The 22,191-nt window shown below is 37.8% G+C and overlaps 1 protein-coding gene across 2 annotated transcripts in view; it reads left to right on the forward strand.

The window, feature by feature from the left end:
• Positions 1-22,191, forward strand: part of ESYT2 (extended synaptotagmin 2) — a 70,554-nt gene that overhangs the window by 24,485 nt on the left and 23,878 nt on the right. For both annotated transcript variants that reach the window (XM_081933785.1, XM_081933786.1), the window contains exons 4-11: positions 2,415-2,491; positions 6,579-6,651; positions 7,125-7,214; positions 14,271-14,326; positions 19,211-19,331; positions 20,396-20,572; positions 21,231-21,313; positions 21,973-22,021. In XM_081933785.1, coding sequence (XP_081789911.1) covers positions 2,415-2,491; positions 6,579-6,651; positions 7,125-7,214; positions 14,271-14,326; positions 19,211-19,331; positions 20,396-20,572; positions 21,231-21,313; positions 21,973-22,021 — 726 coding nt within the window. The remainder of the gene's footprint in view (positions 1-2,414; positions 2,492-6,578; positions 6,652-7,124; positions 7,215-14,270; positions 14,327-19,210; positions 19,332-20,395; positions 20,573-21,230; positions 21,314-21,972; positions 22,022-22,191) is intronic.

The following is a 22,191-nucleotide window of genomic DNA, read 5'->3' on the forward strand; positions in this document are numbered from 1 at the left end:
CCCAAAAGCAAAGCAAAAGCAAAAATTAGGCACCCTGAAAAAAAAGAAAAAAAATCATTGAGTGTGTTTCTCTGAATCATTGATGGAAGACTATTTTTTTACTTTCAAAGTCTTGTTTCAGATTATTTGAATTACAATTCAGGTTAGTGAATGCTATCATTTACAGGAATCCTGTATACGTAGTCTTTGACATAGAATATGTTTGTTTAGTAACTGTTAGAAGTTACAGCACCACTGAAAAAACTGACATGGCCATTTTTTTACACAACCATTGCAGAATCCCCATGGTCACATGATCAAAATTAGGTCACCAGGCAACTGACATGTATTTATGACACTTGCAGTGTCCCAGGGTCATGTAATAACCTTTTGCAATCTTCTGAAAAGCAAAGTCAATGGGGAAGCCAGATTCACTGGACAACAGTGTTTTCTAACTTATCAACTGTGGCAAGAAAGTCATACCGTGTTTCCCCGAAAATATAACCTGTCCTGAAACTAAAGCCTTGCCATATTTTTCGCATGGGCAAAAATATAAGCCCACCCCCAAAAATAAGCCCTCTGGACAATCCCCCCCTCCCGCCAGGCAGAGCATCGCTCACCGACCTAGCAGTATCCCGAAGGCGCCAAGCCACGGGAATGAGGTGGGGCAAAGGTGCTTGCGTTGCTTGGTGCTTTCTGGGTACTGCTAGGTCGGTCAGCGGCGCTGTGCCCAGCTGAAGAGGGGGGGTTGCTGGGCAGCTGCTCTCTTGCGAGTGGGCTCCCGAGGAGAGTGGGTTCCCAATCTGCAGCCCACAACCATAGAGCGTACTTCCAGAGCGGCATCCGTCCTCCGTGCTTTGAAAAAAAAACCAAGCGGCGGACGGCGCCAGCAGTGGAGATGCCCTTTGCGTGAGCGGGGAGCGGAAAAGCCGCTGCGCAACTCCCCTCTCTTGCCATGCAGAGCTCCATTCACTCACCTAGGGGCATTCTGAAGGCACCGAGCCGCGGGAGACGGAGGGCAGCAAACAGGCACTCGCGTTGCTTGATGCCTTCCGGGTACTGCTAGGTCGGTCAGCGGCGCTATACCCGGCTGGAAAGGGGGGTTGCCGGGTGTCTGCTCACAAACTTGGTCACCTCATGGCTGCTGCGTTGCTGCTGCGACAGCGCAACACAACCATTCGACCCTGAGGCTATGTCCGGCTCTTCGGGAACCTAGTCGCAAGGGAGCAGCCGCCCGGCAACCCAAAAATAATAAGCCCTCCCCTTTAATAAGCCCAAAACCATATTTTGTGGGTCAAAACAATATAAGACCCTGTCGTATTTTCGGGGAAACACGGTAAAAAGGGAAAAACCTTACTTTAACAAGTGTCTCACTTAGCAACAGAAATCTTGGGTCATAAGTGAGGACTACCTATAATATTGATTCATAGTCTAAGTATCACTTACACATATACACCAGTGTGTATGCCTACACACTTGCCTAAGAGAGAACCAGATTACATTGTCTCTCTTACCTTTTATCTACATTAAGTATCTATCTTGGTTTGTTTTGAGTTTCAGTAAATTTTGCATAACTATTTGGGCTAGGTTGGGTGGGGTGGAGTAGGTTGATATACTTCCTATCTAGCAGATACTGTATTGTATCAGTTGTTTGATTGCTATGGTGATAAAAATAGTATTTATACTGCAAAATGTAAACTTCTCATATTACAAGATTATTCAGGTTTTCGAACCTCAATGCTTGTGGTCTAAATATATATACTGAATAAATGTTGCTCCATTCTCCTTTGGAAAATCTTGCTCATAGGGCAGCCACATAATCACTAAAGCTTCTGCTAAGAGCAGATTTTGTTTGCTCAACTCAGCTCTGTTGATTTAAGAAGCTGAAGCAATGGGTGCCTGGCTCTGTATATCATGGTGCCTTTGTGTATATGGGTATGTGTATTTATCAATGGTGACTAGAAACTATGCATTTTTATTAAGAATAAGTTACAGGGATACATGTGAATTGTTTTTGCAGTTCACACTAATTTTCAAAAAATTCAGAGCTGGGCAAATTATTTCCATAAGTGCTTTCTCATCATGCCATGCAAGCTTAATGCAGTAACATTTTCTAAAATCAAGTCATTCTCTTAGTATTAATGGTGAAAAGAATCAACTAGACTGCAAGCTTTGAACTAAGAATTTCTTTTTTCTCTGGTTTTCTCTGAGGCTATTGCTATTGAGCAGTGCTTGTCAAGTGAGCTGCCTTTTAAAATATATATATTCTTTATAGTTCAGCATAATAATCCTTTCAATCTGACATTATCAGCTCTGTAAGCATCTGGATCTGTTTTATATAATACAACATTTTAAAGTGGAAGAGGAAGACTTTTACATTTAAGCACCGTTTTTACAGACCTATTGATCTATTAAATTGGGAATTTTTATTTCAGCCCATTAGGATTAATGGTGTGAAAGTGTATACTGAAAATGTGGATAAAAGGCAGATCATTTTGGATCTACAAATCAGGTAATCTTGGCTTAGTAAGCATATATTGTATCTTAAATTCCTTAAAATGTGTTCTTCATTGCAAAAATGTTGCAGTGCTTGCTTCCAGGAGAAAGAAATGCCTTTTAGCTCAATATAAAAATAAGGAAACCCACTATGTGTTAATGGGACAATTATGCTACCCTAAGCATTGTTGCACAAAAATTAAGCTAGCAAAAATGACATACTACTGTTCTATAGTATGATGGCAGAATAAAACTTAGAAGGGCTTTCTTGAAAAGCAGGATAACTTCTGTTGTATACTAATAATATGGGTGTCAATTTCTATGTCTCCAGATTTTTAATGAAGGCAGTAACAAAGATATGTTAATTGTGGGAATTTAGCTTTTAAGTTCTTTTTTCTGTCATTGCTATAATAATCAGGGGGAAAAACAGGCTTGTTTCCAAATATCGCTTATTCCAGGTATCTACAAAAAAAAAAGAAATATGTTTGGAAACTAGCTTTTTTCTTTCTAATAATTATGAACTTGAAACGTTGCTTTACCCCATTTATAATTTATTACATCCTAGGCAATTTTTAGCAGTTAATAATGAAAAACTAACATTTGAAGTAAATGATTATAGACCATCTAAGTTTCGTTAAGTATCTATGGAGATTCTCAATTATCCAATAATAATACAATACAATACAATAGTAGAGTTGGAAGGGACCTTGGAGGTCTTCTAGTCCAACCCCCTGCCTAGGCAGGAAACCCTATACCGTTTCAGACAAATAGCTATCCAACATCTTCTTAAAGACTTCCAGTGTTGGGGCATTCACAACTTCTGGAGGCAAGCTGTTCCACTGATTAATTGTTCTCACTGTTCCATCCAGGTCATGTTTATCCTAAAGGTGCTTTTTCCAAAAATCAAGTCTTGGTTGAGTTCCATTAAATGGAAATCCCACATTTTAAAAATAAGTTTTAAAATGTTCTAGTTAGCAAACTGAAAATGAATACTTAGTTTTTGTGCCCTTTTCTTTTTTCCTTTTGATTTTACCTACATAAACGATTAAATGCCATGTAATGAAAAGTAAAGATGTTTTGTTTGTTTATTTATATTTCATATTTCTGGACTGCCCATCTCCCTCAAAGTGGGACTTGGGCCATGTATAATACAACATTAAAATATGAAATAGTATATAAAAATTAAGATATTAACATTTTAGAATTAAATTTTTTTAAAGTTATAAAATTATGAAAATTTTCAAGGAGGCAATTTTAACTAATTGTTAAAATTAGTTGACAAAGCCAAAGGGTGGGCTTTCAGGGCACTCGCCAACCTCACAACTATGTGTTCCTTTGGGCACCTTATGCAAGCCACAGGGCCGCATTTTAACCTCTATTCAGAAGCCCAGGAAAGTGGGGGTGGGGGGTCACTTCTGGAGTAAGGGTATTCTATGGTGGGTGGGTCAGTGAGAGAAAAAAAGCTGTCTTTCATGTTATTGGAGTTTAAATTAGCTTTTGGAAACTTCTTCAAATTGTAAATCACATGTTACTTACTTTGGAGGAGGAAAGCTGTGGTGGCAAAATTATTTGCAAGTAGCTAATAACTTTTATTAGAAGGTATAAGCTTTCATGAATTGCTTTCAACAGATACATAAAGTGACTAGACTGATATAGAATAAAGACAGAAGTTGAAAGGAGGGGAAGATAGTTTAGACACACAGTTTGTATGTGAGTCGGATTTATAAGCATCTTATCAATTAAGTGTTCTAACGTGTTAAAGACTATTGCCTTTAATGGCACCTTCTGAGATTGCCTGAAAGCTTTCTTTCTTTCTTTCTTTCTTTCTTTCTTTCTTTCTTTCTTTCTTTCTTTCTTTCTTTCTTTCTCTCTCTCTCTCTCTCTCTCTCTCTCTCTCTCTCTCTCTCTCTCTCTCTCTATCTATCTATCTATCTATCTAACTATCATGTATCATCTATCTGTCAAGTTATAGAGTCATTCTTCTCACAAGCAAATGACTCTGGGCAACCTTTTAACAAAACTAAAATAATTAAAACTGCTATCATTAACAAATATTAAGCATTAACATTCTGATATGAGTTCAATAATTTCTCACTCTATCTTGGATGAAAGTTGCATTCTTTCTGAATAGATGCTTTAGGTCTGTTGTGGGTATTGGAATAGTCTAATATTATTTTCCCCTTGTTTTGCGCCTTGCTGAGTCCTGATGTATCCATTAATCGGTGGGCCTGGGTTTGTCCCATTTTTTTCTCTATGGAATCCTGAGGAGCGTTATGGGAAAAGTGAAAAGTGTAAACACAGACCCCTATTTTTTTTCTGTTATATTTGTCGGGGAGTGTGATGGTGCTATTGGAGCAAAATTGTTCCCTAGATTTCTTGCAGGGGTGGAGGTTTGTATTGCTGCTAGACTTCTAGGTGTTTTGACCCAGCTCCCCAAACATGATAAACCCTCTGAAGTTAAATCAATGATTCCTTTATTAGAAGTGCTAGCAGCCCCATTAAAAAGTTTCTCTCTCATCGCCGGCTAACAAGTCTGTCCGGCAGGAAGATGATAAACTGTCTGCCACATCTATTCTAGGGTGGGGCTTCGCTAGCAGCGGCGGCTCTTCCATCCCAAGGATCGGCCCACAGATTTCTACTGCTCTCCTCTTCTCTGCCTCCTGTGCATCTGCACGTCAGGCACTGGACCCAGCTGTTTTTCCTTTTCTTCATCAGCCACCCCCAGACCTGGGGGCTGTTGACTCTCCATCTGAGGCTGACGGACGGCCCAGGCTCCACCTCCCTCACTCTCTCTCTCTCTCTCTCTCTCTCTCTCTCTCTCTCTCTCCCTCCCTCCCTCCCTCCCTCCCTCTCCTCTCTCTCTCTTTCTCTCTGACAGCTCCATTCCCTCTTCCCCCTCAGAGCTCTCAGGTTGCCTCGATGCTGGCCCTGACCCCCACGCCGCCTCCTCCTTTGATTCGGCTGCTGGGGGGGGGGGGTCTTCGGTTGACAGGCCATAACATTAGGATGCTAAAAGCATGGTACTACAGCACCGTGTCACCTAAGACTGATGCATGGCCTGGTGAAAACATAAATCTAATTTTAACTGCTATAGTACTTCCCCATTTCATTCTTTTTTTGGCCAAGTGACTGTATCAGCTTTGCATTCTGAATGAGCAAATACTCTTGATGCTACTCATGATGAAGAGCTTAAAGTTTAGTGGATAATGTAATTGTATTCTTGTTCGTTAATATTGAAAGTAAAGCTCTTTTGCTTCTCCCCTTTTGCACAGTATGGAAAACAATCAATTTGTAAATTGTGAGAATATTAATGAAATAAAAGGCAAGCAGTGGGGCTAAATATGCAACTGGTCTGTAGTCATGTCTTAGATCTGCAGATTGATTTAGCTGTAAATAGTTCACAGCCATTATGCACTCAGTGGATAAAGTGTTCTGTTGCAGTCTGTGTCCAAATAGTAGATCATATTTCAGGTAAGCTGTGTTGCAATGTCTTAAGCCAATCCATGTAGACCTGAAGGTCATTAATTAATTGTTCGGATACAATCAGCTAGTCTTTTCCCTTTTTGTCTTGTTTACTTTGTTAGATGTGTAACCTAAACTAGCACAGTACTAAATTAAAAAAGGGGGAAAGTAGCAAATTAAAAAAAATCATGTGCAATATACAGTGATAAGTAATTTTTAAGAAAGGAATATATATTTGTAGGGATAAGGTGAGGTTTACTAAAACTTTCAGCACTAATTTGGTGATATTTATTTGTTTGTTTATTTATTCATTTATTTATTTTCCTATTTCTTAACCGCCTATCTCTCTCAGAAAGGGGCCCTGGGTGGTGTGCAATATGATCAATATAGAATAATATATAAAATTGGCATTAAACATTTTAACATTAAACAGACTAACATTTTTGCTATGATGGTGGTTGTATAACATATACAAGATACTTAAAGGTACATATTAGCCAAGCCACAGTGGGTTACAGTCTTGCTATAATTTAGAGGAAAAAATGAATTCTTAAACTTTTCCTGAAATTGTTTTTTAATAGCAATTTATTAATGGATTGTATGTATAGTACAACATTACAGTGTTTTCTTATATTTCTTAGTTTTGTGGGAAACACTGAAATTGATTTGGAGATCAAGAGATACTTCTGTAGAGCTGGAGTGAAAAGTATACAGGTAAGTTTCTTTCTTTCTTTTTAATCCACTATACCTTGTTAGCAGTTCACATTTCCATAAAGGTATCTCCAGTCCTCAGCTACAATTGAAATGGTATAGTTTTATTCTGTTTAACATTATTCAAGTCCAGGTTTACTAAAAAAAAAACACCTTCTGCATAATATATAATAGTTAAAGTAGTCTTTAATTCATGGTTAGTGCTGTGTAGATATACATGCATGTACCCCTGAGTCAACCATTTACTCTGGTGACCTCATAGACTGGGTTCTGGTGTTTTCTTGGAAAGATTTCAGAAGTAGTTTGCCGTTACCTGCTTGCTAGGGTTGAGAATAACTGATCCAAGGTCACCCAGCTAGTTTTTTGTGTAAGGCGGAATAGAACTTATGGTATCCCAGTTTCTAGCCTGATGCCTTTAACTACTACTCCAGACTGGCTTAGCACTGTGATCATGGCTGTTTTCTTTTTTCTTTTAGATTCATGGCACAATGAGAGTTATATTGGAACCTCTGCTTGGCGATATACCCTTAGTTGGAGCACTATCTTTATTTTTCCTGAGGAAACCAGTAAGTGGAAATTTCTATATTTCTTTTTTAAACTTTTAAAAACGTTTTAAACCTCCAGGTGACCTTTACGACCAGGTAAAAGAATGCAAACGTCCAGCGGTCTGCAAGCAGTATAAATCCTTCCATTCCCCACCATCCAGTCAGAGCTGAAGAAGCTTCTTGGATGAGAAGCGAAACATCTTCAAAGAAAAGCCAGAAAGTCCAGTTGCCTCTTGAAAAATGTTTAGAGAGGAGGGTTTCAGGAATGAGGGTGTAGAAGGCTGAAATGAAATCCACGAAAAAAGACCCTTGCATAGTTCTTTGGGGATTCAATATGGTGGTGTAAGACGCAGTGCAGTACCATATTGATAGCATCATCTGCTGACCTGTTTGCACTGTAGACAATTTGCTAGGAGTCTAGCAGCAGGTCCTTGATGGCTTTCAGCTGGACCAGCACTAATCATTTGAAGGTTTTCATAATTACCGATGTCAGAGACACTGGTCTGTACTCATTCAACTCCTTGATGGAGGGTTTTTTGGGCAGTAAAGAGTTTGAAGTAAGAAGGAATACGGGGGCCAGTTGATCAGACTCTTAAGCAAGAGGGACCTACCCCAATGGTGAAATTCAATTTTTTTTACTACCGGTTCTGTAGGCGTGGCTTGGGGGCATGGTGTGGCTTGGTGGGCGTGGCAGGGGAAGGATACTGCAAAATCTACATTCCCACCCCACTCTGGGGTCAGCCAGAGGTGGCATTTGCCAGTTCTCCGAACTGTTCAAAATTTCCCCTACCAGTTCTCCAAACTACTCAACATTTCAGAACCTGCTGGATTTCACCCCTGAGTTACTCTGTTGCTTTTACCCTGGTGCTTTTCCACCTTTGTGCTTGTGAAATAGACCTTGCAAATCTTTTTTCTGAGATCACCAGAGATGGGGGCCCCAGAGGGATGGAGTCAAGCTTTGGAGACCTAGCTGTTGTTCATCTATCTGAGATGGAAAGAGTAGTGATAGTTGACAATGGTCTCCTCTCAAACCTACAATAGAACACATTCAGATCATCTGCCAATTTCTGATTCTCCTTCCACGAGGGAGGGAGGTCTGCTGTAGCCAGTGATAATATTGTAAGATTCTGAAGAACTGTTGATAATTGACAAGTGCTTGGTTTCTCTTGCAATAATCAACTGCAGTATTGTGCCCAAAGCTAGAAATCTGGCTTGTGTATCTTTCTCAGTAATTTGCAATCCAGGATTGGTAAATTATTTTGTGTGTGTGCTTATTAGAGCACTAACAAGTTGGAGTTTACGCTTAAGGCAATGTAAAGACTTAAAATATAGATTAAAAAGTTTACTCAGTAATAATAAACCAGAATTCTGTTAAAATGTCTTTTAGACAACTATCATACTGAGTAAGCTTCATAAGTGTCAAGGCAGCTGTAATGTCTGCAGCCAGAATATTTAAGAGCAGCCCCCATATTGATATTATCATTTTCCAGGATTACAGTCCTAAGGTTATTCAGTGTAGTGCCATTAAAACAAAATGAATGTTTATTAGTTGCAATAAAATAATACAATAATCTAAAATACTTAGTAGAATTCTTACATTTCCTCCCTCTGGAGTTACAAGCAGACATTTTATTATAGCCGTTTTCTATCACTTGGATCGTCAGTGGCTACAGCAAGAGAGAAAAATCACTATTTTGTCCAGAGGGAGAAATGTTGGGTTAGTTGGCATCTAGTAATTTTCTTCTCATATTTTCCAGGCCAAAGTAACATTTGGCAATAATTCAGTGCACTCTCTAGTCAGTGTCTGTTGCTGGCTGTGATGACTATATATGGTAGCACTGCCTGAATTAATAGTTCTGAACATACTTGTCTAATGAATTTGCTTATGTCTTCTTGGGTTCATCAGCCAAAATTTTTGTGAGGCATCTTTTGCCTTGCATATCTTATTTAAAAAACCAGTTATTGTGGTAAGCTAATAGAAGGCGGTATGAATGTTAGATGTTTATTAAAATATCTTTAGCAAACACAAAGTGATTTAGAAAACATCACATTTTTGTTACAACTTTTCTTGCACTAAAGGTTTCAAGCAATCTGCACATATCTGTGTTTTATTTAAGCTAGTAGATTTTGACAATTCTATCTTTAGTTCATACTGGGGAATAAACTTGCTTTTTGCAAACTGCAAATTCTCTTTCAACCTTCGGCTAATTTGAGGGTATAATGGACAAGCCTTTATTGTAAAAACAGTTTAAACTTTGCAAGTTATTGGTAAAGCTTGTATAGATGCCAGTGGATTCACTGATATTCCAGTGAATATTTCCAGTGGACCCACTGATATTCCCACTGGGACCTAACATACACCTTGCCTCCATCTGTTTACATTCAAAAAGCTCTTTTAATTAAAAATAAAAAGCGAGCTGGCATGTCATAAAGTAGAGTGTAAGCCATCAACAAATCTTTGTTGTCAACACTGCCTCTGGGTCTCTGATGCATCTCATATTCTTAGTACATAAAAATGCTGAGTTGTTATGTGCTTATGTTTGTTTATGTTTGTGTATGTTTATGTCTAGTCATTGCAAATATATCTGCCTTGTTCAGAACAAAGACAAGGATAAACTGGAAGTAGACAATATCCCTTAGGAATGACTGTAACCATTTGTTTCTTAGTTCTTTTTAATTGGATGTATGTCCCAAGATAGCTGTTATGTTAATGGGAAGGCCCTTTCTGCAGTTATTTTGCAAGATTGTTCACAATATCTTCTCAAAATACTAAATGGGCCTACTAATTGAAAAAGGGTAAAGTCCTGATTTAGGCATAAATACCTCACAAGACAAATCGAAGGCGTCAAACTACATCTGGCCTGTATGATTTCAGATTACTAGTGGAATTGCATATAACTGTCTGTTTTAAGACATATAAATATTCTCTGCACATCAAAAACTGGTCAATTAGCAGATTAGATTAAAATCTAGCTCTTTTGTATGTAACATTTTGTACTTGATCTGTGAAATGGTGTATTTTCTGCATTAAATGTATGATCCAGGTATTGATTCTATAGTTAGTAGACTATTTATGAAAAGAAGTCAACAGTGATACACACTTTTCCTAATTAACAAATACCTACATGGGTAGTCAACTGTTACCCATGTAAATTTAAATTCTTCAGTTGGAGAAAGTCAATGAACTACAATTTAGATCACTGAAAAAAGTTCCTACGTCTGGGGAAAAGGGAACATTTTTCCACTCTCTCCGCAATACTCTAATGCAGTGTTTCTCAACCTTGGCAACTTGAAGATGTCCGGACTTCAACTCCCAGAATTCCCTAGCCAGCTGGGGAATTCTGGGAGTTGAAGTCCGGACATCTTCAAGTTGCCAAGGTTGAGAAACACTGCTCTAATGGGTTACATTGCATATCTGCAACCTGGAAGTCAATGAAAATGTTGGCTTCTGAAAGGGAAATCTATGACCAAATCAACACATGTTATTCAGAGAAAGATCTTAATAGGAATAGGCAAACATAGAAATGCATTAAACTAATGAAGAGGCACATTAAGCACATGCTGAACACTTGGCAAGTGGCCTGCTGCATCCTGCAGTAACAGCGCCACATTTTCTGACATTTTACTGCAAAAATGGTCCAGTCACAGTTGTTTAACCACCACCTCAAAAGAGACGTGTACAGTCACATGGTGACCTGCTTTATAACTATGACAAGTTACAACCATAATGAGCAGGTTCCATTATGGTTGTAAGTTGAGTACTGCCTATTGGTCTATGACAGTGGTGGGCAACCTTTTTTTTCAACTGAGCCAAATCTCGCCAAAACCACGATTGAAATTTACTTTGAGAGCCACATTTTTAAAACCGAAAATACATAGGATGGTACACTGTTTTTAGTTTCAATAAGTTTTTATTGAGAATATTCTGCATGCAAGTATCCACATAGGTCGGGAGGATACAAATAACACAACTAATAAAACAAAAACTTTAGAACGATATTATTTATCGATAACGTTAAATTCCATAAAATTTGCCTTACAATGTAGAGAAAATTACATCCTGACATTGACTGACAAAGTCACAACCACTAATGTGAACATTGGCCTTGCATTTCCTTGGATAGTTTGAGTAAGTCAGGTTTGTATGTTGTTGTTTTTAATTTCATCGCTCTCTCCCACTTTCTTTCTTTTTTTCTTTTTCTTTCTCTCTCTCTCTCTGGCTCTTTGTCTCTCTCTCCCTCCCTCCCCCATCTCTGTCACTCTGTGTGTGTGTGTGTGTCTGTCTGTCTCTCACTCACTCTGTGTGTGTGTGTGTCTGTCTCTGTCTCTCCCTCTGTCTCTCTCCCCTCCCTTCCTCTCTCTCTGTCACTCTGTGTATGTGGGTGTGTCTGTCTCTCACTCATTCACTTAATCACTCACTCTGTGTGTGTCTCTCTGTCTGTCTATCTTTCTCTCCCTCCCTCCCCCTCTCTGTCTCTCTCTGTCTGTGTGTGTGTGTGTCTGTCTGTCTGTCAGTCTCTCTCTGATTCCCTCCCTCACTCCCTCTCTCTGTTCCTCTCTCTGTCTGTCTCACACACACACACACACACTGTGGTCACCTTGTTGAGTGTTCCAATCACATTTGAAACACTCAACAACTGGCCTGCATTTATGGTATTTTGCAGCATTCTGCAGTCATAGGACCAAAATTGGTTGTCACTCGCCCGGGCTTTTGCAGAAGCTTCCCTCCGAAGCCCGAGAGGAGGGAGGGGAGCGGGCACCCGGCACACAGAAGAGCCGCATTAAAGGGTGTAAAGAGCCGCATGTGGCTCCCGAGCCGCGGGTTGCCCACCACTGGTCTATGATATATTTATACAATACAATAGCAGAGTTGGAAGGGACCTTGGAGGTCTTCTAGTGCAACCCTCTGCCTAGGCAGGGAACCCTATTCCGTTCCAGACAAATGGCTATCCAACATCTTCTTAAAGACTTCCAGTGTTGGGGCTTTCACAACTTCTGGAAGCAAGCTGTTCCACTTATTAATTGTTCTAACTGTCAGGAAGTTTTTCCTCAGTTCTAAGTTGCTTCTCTCCTTGATTACTTTCCACTCATTGCTTCTTGTCCTACATATGCTTTGGAGAATAGCTTGACTCCCTCTTCTTTGTGGCAGCCCCTGAGATATTGGAACACTGCTATCATAGTCCTTCTTTCTATTAGACTAGACATACCCAGTTCCTGAAACCATTCTTCATATGTTTTAGCCTCCAGTCCCCTAATCATCTTTGTTGCTCTTCTCTGCACTTTTTCTAGAGTCTCCACATCTTTTCTACATCGTGGTGACCAAAACTGAATGCGGTATTCCAAGTGTGGCCTTACCAAAACATTATAAAGTGGTATTAACACTTCACGTGATCTTGATTCTATCCCTCTATTTATGCAGCCTAGAACTGTGTTGGCTTTTTTGGCAGCTGCTGCACACTGCTGGCTCATATTTAAATGGTTGCCTACTAGGATTCCAAGATCCCTTTCACAATTACTACTGTTGAGCAAGGTACCACCTATACTGTACCTGTGCATTCCATTTTTCTTGCCTAAATGTAGAACCTTACTCTTTTCACCATTGAATTTCATTTTGTTAGATAGTGCCCAATGTTCACATTTGTCGAGATCCTTCTGTATCTTAAGCCTATCTTCTGGAGTGTTGGCTATTCTTGCCAGCTTGGTGTCATCTGCAAATTTGATGAGTTCCTCATTTATTCCCTCATCTAAATCATTGATGAAGATGTTGAAGAGTACTGGGCCTAAAACAGAGCCTTGGGGTACTCCATTGCACACCTCCCTCCATGTAGATGCAGTTCCATTGAGGACTACATGTTGAATGCAGTTGGTCAGCCAGTTATGAATCCATCCCACATTCCTTATGATAGTTTTCTATATAAAACGTATCCTTGTGCACAGCTATAGAAGTCAGTATTAGCCATTTTGCTGTAAATTCTGGAGCATGATTTTCTGCATTAATATTGTATCACCAGGTGAATAAATTTATTGTTCTAAAACAGGAGTGTCGAAGGCCTGGGGGTTGGATCTGCCCGCAAGGTGCTTAGATCTGGCCCGTAAGGTTGCCCTGGAAACAAAGAAGGACCAGCCCGCCGTGCCTCTGACAGTGAAAACAGAGCTCGCGAGGACCATTCCCAAGCTCCATTTTTGCTGGCAGAGGGTGGTGAAGGGATTGTATGGGGTACAGTTTCCATAATTCTTAGGGTGGCCAAATTTAGTACTGCTTTGGTGACTTATGACCGGTTCTCGCACTTAACAACCAGTGCAGCATCCCCATGGTCACATGATGAAAATTTGGGCACTTCGCATGTTCTTATAACAGTTGCACTGTCCTGCAGTCAGGTGATCACCTTATGTAACATTCCCTGCTGGCTTTCCGATAAGCAAAGTCAATAGAGAAAGCCAGATTTGCTTAACATGATTCACTTAACAACTGCAATGATTGACTTAACAACTGTGGCAAAATGATTGCAAAATGGGGCAAAACTCACAGAAATGTTGCTAAGCAAGAACTATCTGTAGTTGTTGGAATTTAGAGGTAAGTGAAGATTCCACTTTGGAACAAATGTTGAATACATTGAATTTTAAAAAAAATTCTTCCTAAAATAAATTTTATTTTATTGCTTTTAAATTATCTTATTCTAGATAGTCATAAATTGAGATCCTGTGACTCAGTTTTGTTCTGGTAAAAACATGTGCATTACTTTAAAGCTTTCTGATCTTTGACAATTTCCAAATATGTGAATGTTAAGTTTCACAATTCCTGCAATTCTATAATTTAATTTTAATTTTTTTTTGCAAATAAATAATTAATAAATTCTGGAGCTTGAATTTCAGGCTTCTTGAAGTTGCAAAGGTGGAAGACCACTTTTGAAGAATATTAGTTTCTAACCAAATCATTGGTACATAAAAAGTTAAAAACACAAGGTTTTCTCAGTTTTAGAATTTTAGCTAAAATTCTACCGACCATCAGCATAGCCTGCTTCTTAAGCTGTGGTTGCTCTAAGCAACATTTTAATATTATTTTTTATATCTTTCCAGCTTTTGGAAATTAACTGGACAGGACTGACCAATCTTCTGGATATTCCAGGACTCAAGTAAGCTGAAATTGAATGTATTTATTTCTATAGATACGTATAACTTATACGCAACATATGTGTTCGTCAGATTTTTTGCAAAAAGTTACATGCATATCTTCCATCAGTGATCATTCAAACTTATGATGGTGCAGCAGCAGAACAAATGGTGGTCATGACCAGTCTTCTGGCAGTCTCAAATCCCTGCAGTCATGCAACCTGGGCCCTGGACAGTTGGTTTGCACTTACAGTGTTATTTCGTTATTGTTTGCCACTGCCAATTTCCGGAAAGTCAGTAGGGGAAGTTGCTATGCCTCCCTTACGCTCTCTCCACAATCTGGCATTCTAACTTCTGAGGGCTATATAATGCTGCCCTGGGATATCACTGGAAGGGTAGAAGTTGTGTTCGAGTTGGGAGTAAGGTTAATATCAACACTTGGTCAGTTAGATGAGTGTAGTATCTGATTTTAACCCAAAGGTGCTTTCTCAAGAGGCAACGAGACTTTCTGTTTTTTCTTTAAAGACGTTTCGCTTCTCATCCAAGAAGCTTTTTCAGTTCTGGGCTGAAACGTCTTCAAAGAAAAACCAGAAAGTCCAATTGCCTTTTGAAAAAACACCTTTGGAACAATTATGACCTGGATGAGCTCCATGGATTTTAACTTGGAACACAAACAAAAGCCTGCAGTTTCTAAAAGGGTTAAATATGTAGGTGGTCCTCAACTTACAACCACAATAGAGCCCAACATTTCTGTTGTTAAGTGAAACATTTAAGTGAATTTTACTCCATCTTACGATTTTTCTTGCCACAGTTGTTAAGTGAACCACAGTTGTTATGTTAGTAATATGGTTGTTAAGTGAATCTGGTTTCCTCATTGATTTTGCTTATTAGAAGGTTGCAAAAGGGGTTCATATGACCCCAGGACACTGCAAACGTCATAAATATGAGTCAGTTGTCAAGGGTCTGAGTTTTGATCAGGTGACTTTGGAGATGCTACAACAGTTGTAAGAGACTTTTTTCCATTGTAACTTTGATTGATCATTAAATGAACTGTTATATGTTGAGGACTATTTGTATAGGATTGTGAATGGCATTTTTAAGTCGTTTTACAAGCTGCAGACTAATGAATAGATTGGGTTTTAGTTTTAGACTGTTGAAAAATATTTATTGGGGAAAGGTTTATATAATTATCAGTGACAAAATTAGATTTCTATACTGCTCAGTTTTCTGGATGAATCAGCCTCTGCTGTCATCTTTAATTTTGTAACATGCAGAAGAAAACAACATGTTTTTATGCATGAAAAGCTATTTTCATTCTAGCTGTCAAGTTCTAGTTGGGTCATGCTTTCAAAGAAAGATAGTAAGTCATTCCAGCTTGCATTGCAATCAAACGATTTTTAGACCTGAAGTTAAGGTTAAGTGATGAAGCCATTTTACACAATTGAGGTGTACATTTCCACACACCTTAACAAAATCAGCAGCATTTAGTATGTTTAGCATGTTGCAGATATTTAATTAGGCTGAAATATTTCAGCTTCATCTTCTGTTTTAATCTAACTATTGACAGTACACAAAAACCAGAAGTTAAGTTTCCTAAATAAATGTGTAGCAACAATTCCATTGCTAATTCTGATGGCATATTTATAGGGTTATATTTTTGGTTGTATTTGTAGTCATCTGCATATATAAGGTCAACAATGAATTCCACACTTGTGAAAATGTTTCTTATGGTGACATAAATTATAGGTAGTCCTCAACTTACAACTTACAAGTGCCTGTTCAGTGACCATTTGAAGTTAGAGTGGCACTGAAAAAAAAAGACATGGACGAGTCCTTACATTTATGACTGTCATAGCATCCCAAGAATCACATGATCAAAATTCTAGTGCTTGTCTACCGGTATGAATTTATTATGGAGGCATCATGATGGAGCATCCAGAGGCCACATGATCATCATTTGCAACCTTCCCTGCCAGACATTCCAACTAGCAAAGTCAATCAGGAAGCTAGATTTGCTTAAGGACCATGTACTTCACTTAACAGCTAGAGTGATTCATTTAACCACATCCAAAAAGGACATATAATTGATGTAACCTGTTTAACAAACAGCCTTGCTTAGCAATGGAAATTCTGCTCCCAGTTGTGGTTATAAACCGTGACCGTTCTGTTCACTGATACCACTATTGCTACTATATGGAGCTGAATCATGGACGCTTACATAGCCAGAAATCTAAAACCTGGAAACCTTCCAAATGCACTTTCTCTGTAGGATGCTTGGCATCACACTGATAGACTGAGCAAAAAATGAAACCGTCAATCAGCAAAGCTGCAATCGGCCAACCACAGCTGATGAAATCCCAAAACAGTGGCTGACATTATTTCATGCACCCTTAATAGAGATATAAGCATCTGCAGAATTGTCTTCATAATTACACCCTGGCCCTTTTCATCACCCTTACAATAAAAAGTGTCTGCTGTGACCTCTTGTTTGGCCACTATCCTCTTTTGAATTATCAGTGAGATGTAGTATCCATAGCACCTGTTGATGATCTAACAATACTTGACTGCGTAGAGAATTGCACTGCTTCTGGTAGCTGGCTTAATCCGATGAGTTGTGGCAGCTAGAAGTGGCATGTGTTAACCTAAAGTAAAGCTTTTCCTGCTGGAGGGGGGGATATAAATATTTTTATTAATTAAATTTAATTCACCCACAAATAAGCTGGTTTCATGGAGCTATCCTTCCTGATCCACCCAGAAATCTTTTACTTCAAGGAGATGGATTGTTTCAACAACTATTTGTAGTTTATATAAGGAAAATATCAAAACCAACACATTTTGTGTGAGAGAGAGATTAAGACAAAGCAGGCAGGCGGGTTTATATGATCACAATGAAGTTTAATTAGTCTTCATTGTTGACAGCTGCTCTGATATACCAGATATTGTTTAAAATTTGTCAGTATGCATTAATTTAGGAGCGGCTTGAAAGTAACTAAGGGCAGTCTGCAGGCATGTTTTACAATTAAACAAACTGGCTGCATTTCATGTAAACAACTTAAATCCCATGATACTTGCTGCTCTTTGAGCTGAGCTGAACCCCGTCATATCAGAGCATTGTTTTCTTAAACTGGGATTTTGCTATAAACATGTATCTTGCAAATCCAGGGGAGCTCCAGAAACACAGTTGGTGGATTCATGTTAATGAGAGTGCAGTATTGGCTATTTTCTTTCATCTGTTCCCATCCCTGTTGTCAATAATCTCTCTTTTATATTATACCTGATGTACATCTGCACATAGACACCGCCTGCTCTCTGCTTTCCATTTCTTTGCAGCCAGCATATTATGTTGGATAGATACTGGAAGGCTTGTGTTTTTCCTAGCCTTTTTTTATTGTTTTCCTTCCTGGCTTGATACAGGACAACAGAAGTCTATGGATAGTATTTATGGGAAGGAGATGACTCAGTCTTCATGTTTCATACCAATTCTATAAAAAGATATCCTAATTAGAATTAATGGTTTGACTTCATTATTTCCTAATTCGTCATCTGGAGACACTTCATTACATTCTTATTTCTCTCCCCCTCGCCTTTCTCCAAAAAAGGTGATGGGGAAAATATACATAGTTGCATGCCCATATATTAATATAATTTTATAATGCTTGTTAATTTAACTTTATAGTATTTCCCATAATGAACTTTGTAATATTTGTTTTTAAGCACAATTTTTAATAATTTTAATGTCTGTTTTAGTCTTTTAATTATTTTTCATTTGTTTTTATAGTGTGTAAACTATCCAGAGTCACCTTGTAGGGAAATGGGCAATATAGAAATGTAATAAATAAATAAATTTTATTAAGGTTAGGATTATGGCAGTCCAAATTTAATTTTTAAATTAATGTAATTTTGTAATATTTGCCATAATTAATTTAACTTCATAATATTTGTTGTAAACAAGATGAAAATCCTAAGGGAGCGGATTGACATGATTTCCAGGCATGCAGGAAGGCAATAAAGCAGTCAAACTGACAAGCCTGTATATTTGCTGTTTTGCTTCGCCTTTAAAAACAAAACAATAGCTTTTATATATGGTAAATGTTAAACTATCACTGCTTCATCTATTTGCACTGTAAGAAACAAAAATGCAGAATAAGGAACCTTTTGAGCTAATCAGTAAGACCTTCATGTATCACAATGAAAGATAATGCAGGAAGGAAGAATAAGGTTTATACAGATATAATAAGACCATCTGTCTTCTTCTAAATGGCTGTTTCCATCTTGTGGTGATCAAAGGTATTGATGAAATTCATACATGCTTTGGGCTTACTTCCATTTTTGGATCGTTTGTAAAAGCAAATAATCAACGTCAGCATCATTGCTTAAAGGGAATAGGGCTGTGCAAAATTTTATTTCTCTCCTGAAAATGTTCTGCAAGAAAGGGAGATGGGCTGGATTGTTCCTTATCCATATGATTCAATTTAATAAGCTGGTTGTTTGCTGTTATTTTCCTTCCTAAATAATGGAGACAATCCATAGTCTTTTTTAAATGAAAAATTGAAAGCCATATAAACTAAATCACAGAAGCCTGTAAAAGATGGTGATAAGTCATGGAAGACAAATACGGGATGTTTTCATATGTAGGCCTATTGTAAAGTTTGTAAATTGTATAGCTGGTTTGTGAAATGGAAGATTAAAATGTATTGAAGAAGGAATATATTGATGGTGTGATATCCCAGACAATTCCCCTCCCAAATAGAAATCAGATTGATCAGAAGACTGAACTGAAATAGAGAATTTCAACTTGTATATTTATTTTACGTAAGTGCAGCTTCTATGTAATTGTTTTGATAATGGCAGCATATGTAATTAATGCTAACCTTAAAATAACTTTCTTTGACTTTTTCCCCATTTAGTGGATTATCTGACACTATAATACTAGATATAATATCTAATTATCTAGTACTTCCAAATCGAATCACTGTTCCTTTTGTCAGTGAAGTGCAGATTGCTCAGTTGCGGTTCCCCATACCAAAGGTAAGGTTTTTTTAACATATATTTTGACATAACAAAATGTTTGTTTATCAGACCGTTTGCAGAACAATCTCTGACTGGTTATAAAAGAGCTTAAAATCTGGATACTGAACAAATAATACATTTCTAGCAGCTCGGTAACAATTCTCTGAATGTGACTTTTAAGCTGTTGCTGGACCATTAAATTTCAAAACAGCAGAAAGCCTCTTTTCCGCACCATCGCGATATTGTCTGGACACCGTGACTTGTAACCAGTTGAATTCTTCCAGTTCATTTAAGAAATGCTAATCTCCATCCAGAGATTTCCATGGCACCATGAAAGAAACTCTGGAGAAGAGACACTTTTCTGAATACCTGTAACATGCAAAGTATTTGGTTTTGTTGGTGTCTGTAGTTGAGTTTTCGGATACATCTAGAAATTATTGGGTCCGTCCCCCCCCCCGAACTCATTTCCTACTATTATTAAAATTATGACCTAGATGTATGTAAATAACATAAAATTAATGACAACTTATCTCTGTGATGTTTTTTCTCCTTTATCCTAGTCTCAGCAATGTCCACAAGGCAAAGGCGGGCACGGGGGCATCCTAAAAGTAAAAAATGGATATTGCAATGTTGTGATTAAGACCCTACTCCCTTAGTGCATATGCTGATGTCACACATGTGTACAAAGAGTGGGGGAGAGCTTCAGTTCCACTGCTATATCTTGATGCTTTACACACACACACACACACACACACACACACACACACACACCCCTACTGTTACTTACTGTGCATCTTTATTAAAAATGCAAAGATACAATTAGGAGGAAGTATGCCTTTATTTATTTTATTTACTCACTACCTTCATAGGTTTAGCAATGCATAACTACTATGTCTAGTCTCCAAAATAATTTTAAAAAATCAATTCAATACTGCTATGACTAGTCTCCATAAAAATAAAGTTAAAGAACCAATTTAGTTTTCAATCTAGAGAATTCATTAGGACATAAACATTCAGTTATACTGATGATACCCTTACTGCTGAATGTTGTATGATGGTCAACTTTTCTCACCTCTTCTCAGGGTGTACTAAGAATACACTTCCTTGAAGCTCAGGATCTTGAGGGAAAAGATACTTACTTAAAGGGACTCGTTAAAGGAAAGTCTGATCCTTATGGAATCATTCAGCTGGGAAATCAAATTTTCCAAAGCAAAGTTATCAAAGAAAATCTTAATCCAAAGTGGAATGAAGTTTATGAGGTATGAAACTACTGCCTGGTATTAGTTTTGAAAAATGTGTTTAAGCGTTTAGAACCTTCTGAACTTGCTGTATTATAATTCTATTATAAATACATTGATTTTGAATGATTTTTTTAACTGTTGGAGAAAAATTGATATTGCACTTCAGTAGAACAGTTCAAATACCAAGCTATGTTTAATATAAAAATGAGCCTTGGGGTTCGTATATGTTCTTCTTTCTCACCTTGTCTCTGATTTCCTCAACTGTGATTTACTAGCAAGTTGCAATTTCATATTGCATCTACACCATAAAAACTGTGGAAATGGCAGTAAATGAGTGGTTTGGAATAAATACTATATAACAAATAATACTAGACTGAGGCAAGAGAGACTCAGATTAAAGATCCTGCTTACTCATAGACATTATTGAATGATTTTGGGCTGAGATAGAATAACTAACACAATGTACCTTTACCAGTTTTATAAGATAAAGAGGAGGATAAAAACCCATGTGTGCTGCCCTGGGCTCACAGAGGAAAAGGCTTCCTAAATTTTTAATCACATAGGAGAGAAAACATTGTATATTTGACAATCATCTGTTAATGTTTTTATCTAATTTAAAAACCTTGTAATCTAAGTCATATATTTAGTTGAATTGGCTATCTTGTTATATTTCCAGGCCTTAGTCTATGAACATCCAGGACAAGACTTGGAGATTGAACTCTTTGATGAAGATCCAGACAAGGATGACTTTCTAGGAAAGTAAGTATCAAGCCACTTGCATGCCTTTTTTTTTTTTTAAAAAAAAAAAAAGAGAAATCCTATCCTGGAATCCTATTATCCAGATCAGTCCATAAATGAAAGAGTGAAGGTAAGCTCTAAGAGCCAGAAAGAAGCTAGCAGACAAATATATTTCCAATGTATTTCTATTATTACTTGTGAGTATGCAAAATTCTGTGCCGTCAAAAAGTTATTAATACTTTTGGTAGAAACATTTTTAAAAGATACTATATGAAAAGAAAGCAAAGCAATATTGATTAAAGTAGAAATAGTAATTCACAGCTTTAATTAATGGACACAGTTTCTTTTTCATTTTGAATATACAGTACGTTTGCCCTTTACTACGTAAGGAAGAGACAACCACAAAACTGTTTACCCTTGCTTCTCTTCTCCCTTCTTCCCAACATCTTGTTCTGCTTCAAAGATCTAAAGTTTTCAGCAGCAGGTCCTATCACCTTATTCACAATTCTTAAAACAAGATAAGCTTTATTTCATACCTCAATCACATGTCCTTTTTTTTGTTCAGAATTGCTTTTTCAGTTTTTGCTAGTGTATTCACCATTTTGCTGCTACAAAATTCCAGCTTCAGGTTCTGTAGTTCAGAAAATGGTCTTCTAATGCATTGCATTGTGTTTTTTTAGCCTGACGATAGACTTAATTGAAGTTGAAAAGGAACGTCACATAGATGAGGTAAATCTCTATTCAGCCTGGGGAGGACAGTGACAAGGAAGGTTGATGCAATAAATCTGCAGTGCCTATATTGGATATGGATTGCAATTTCAGCAAAGGCTTCAGATTTCCTTCAATAGATTTTCTTAGTTTGATTATAGCATTTTATGTTAACTAGTGAAATTGAAGGC

Source organism: Natrix helvetica (genome assembly GCF_964273705.1).
Source record: "Natrix helvetica genome assembly, chromosome: Z".
In the NCBI taxonomy this organism is placed as follows: domain Eukaryota; kingdom Metazoa; phylum Chordata; class Lepidosauria; order Squamata; family Natricidae; genus Natrix; species Natrix helvetica.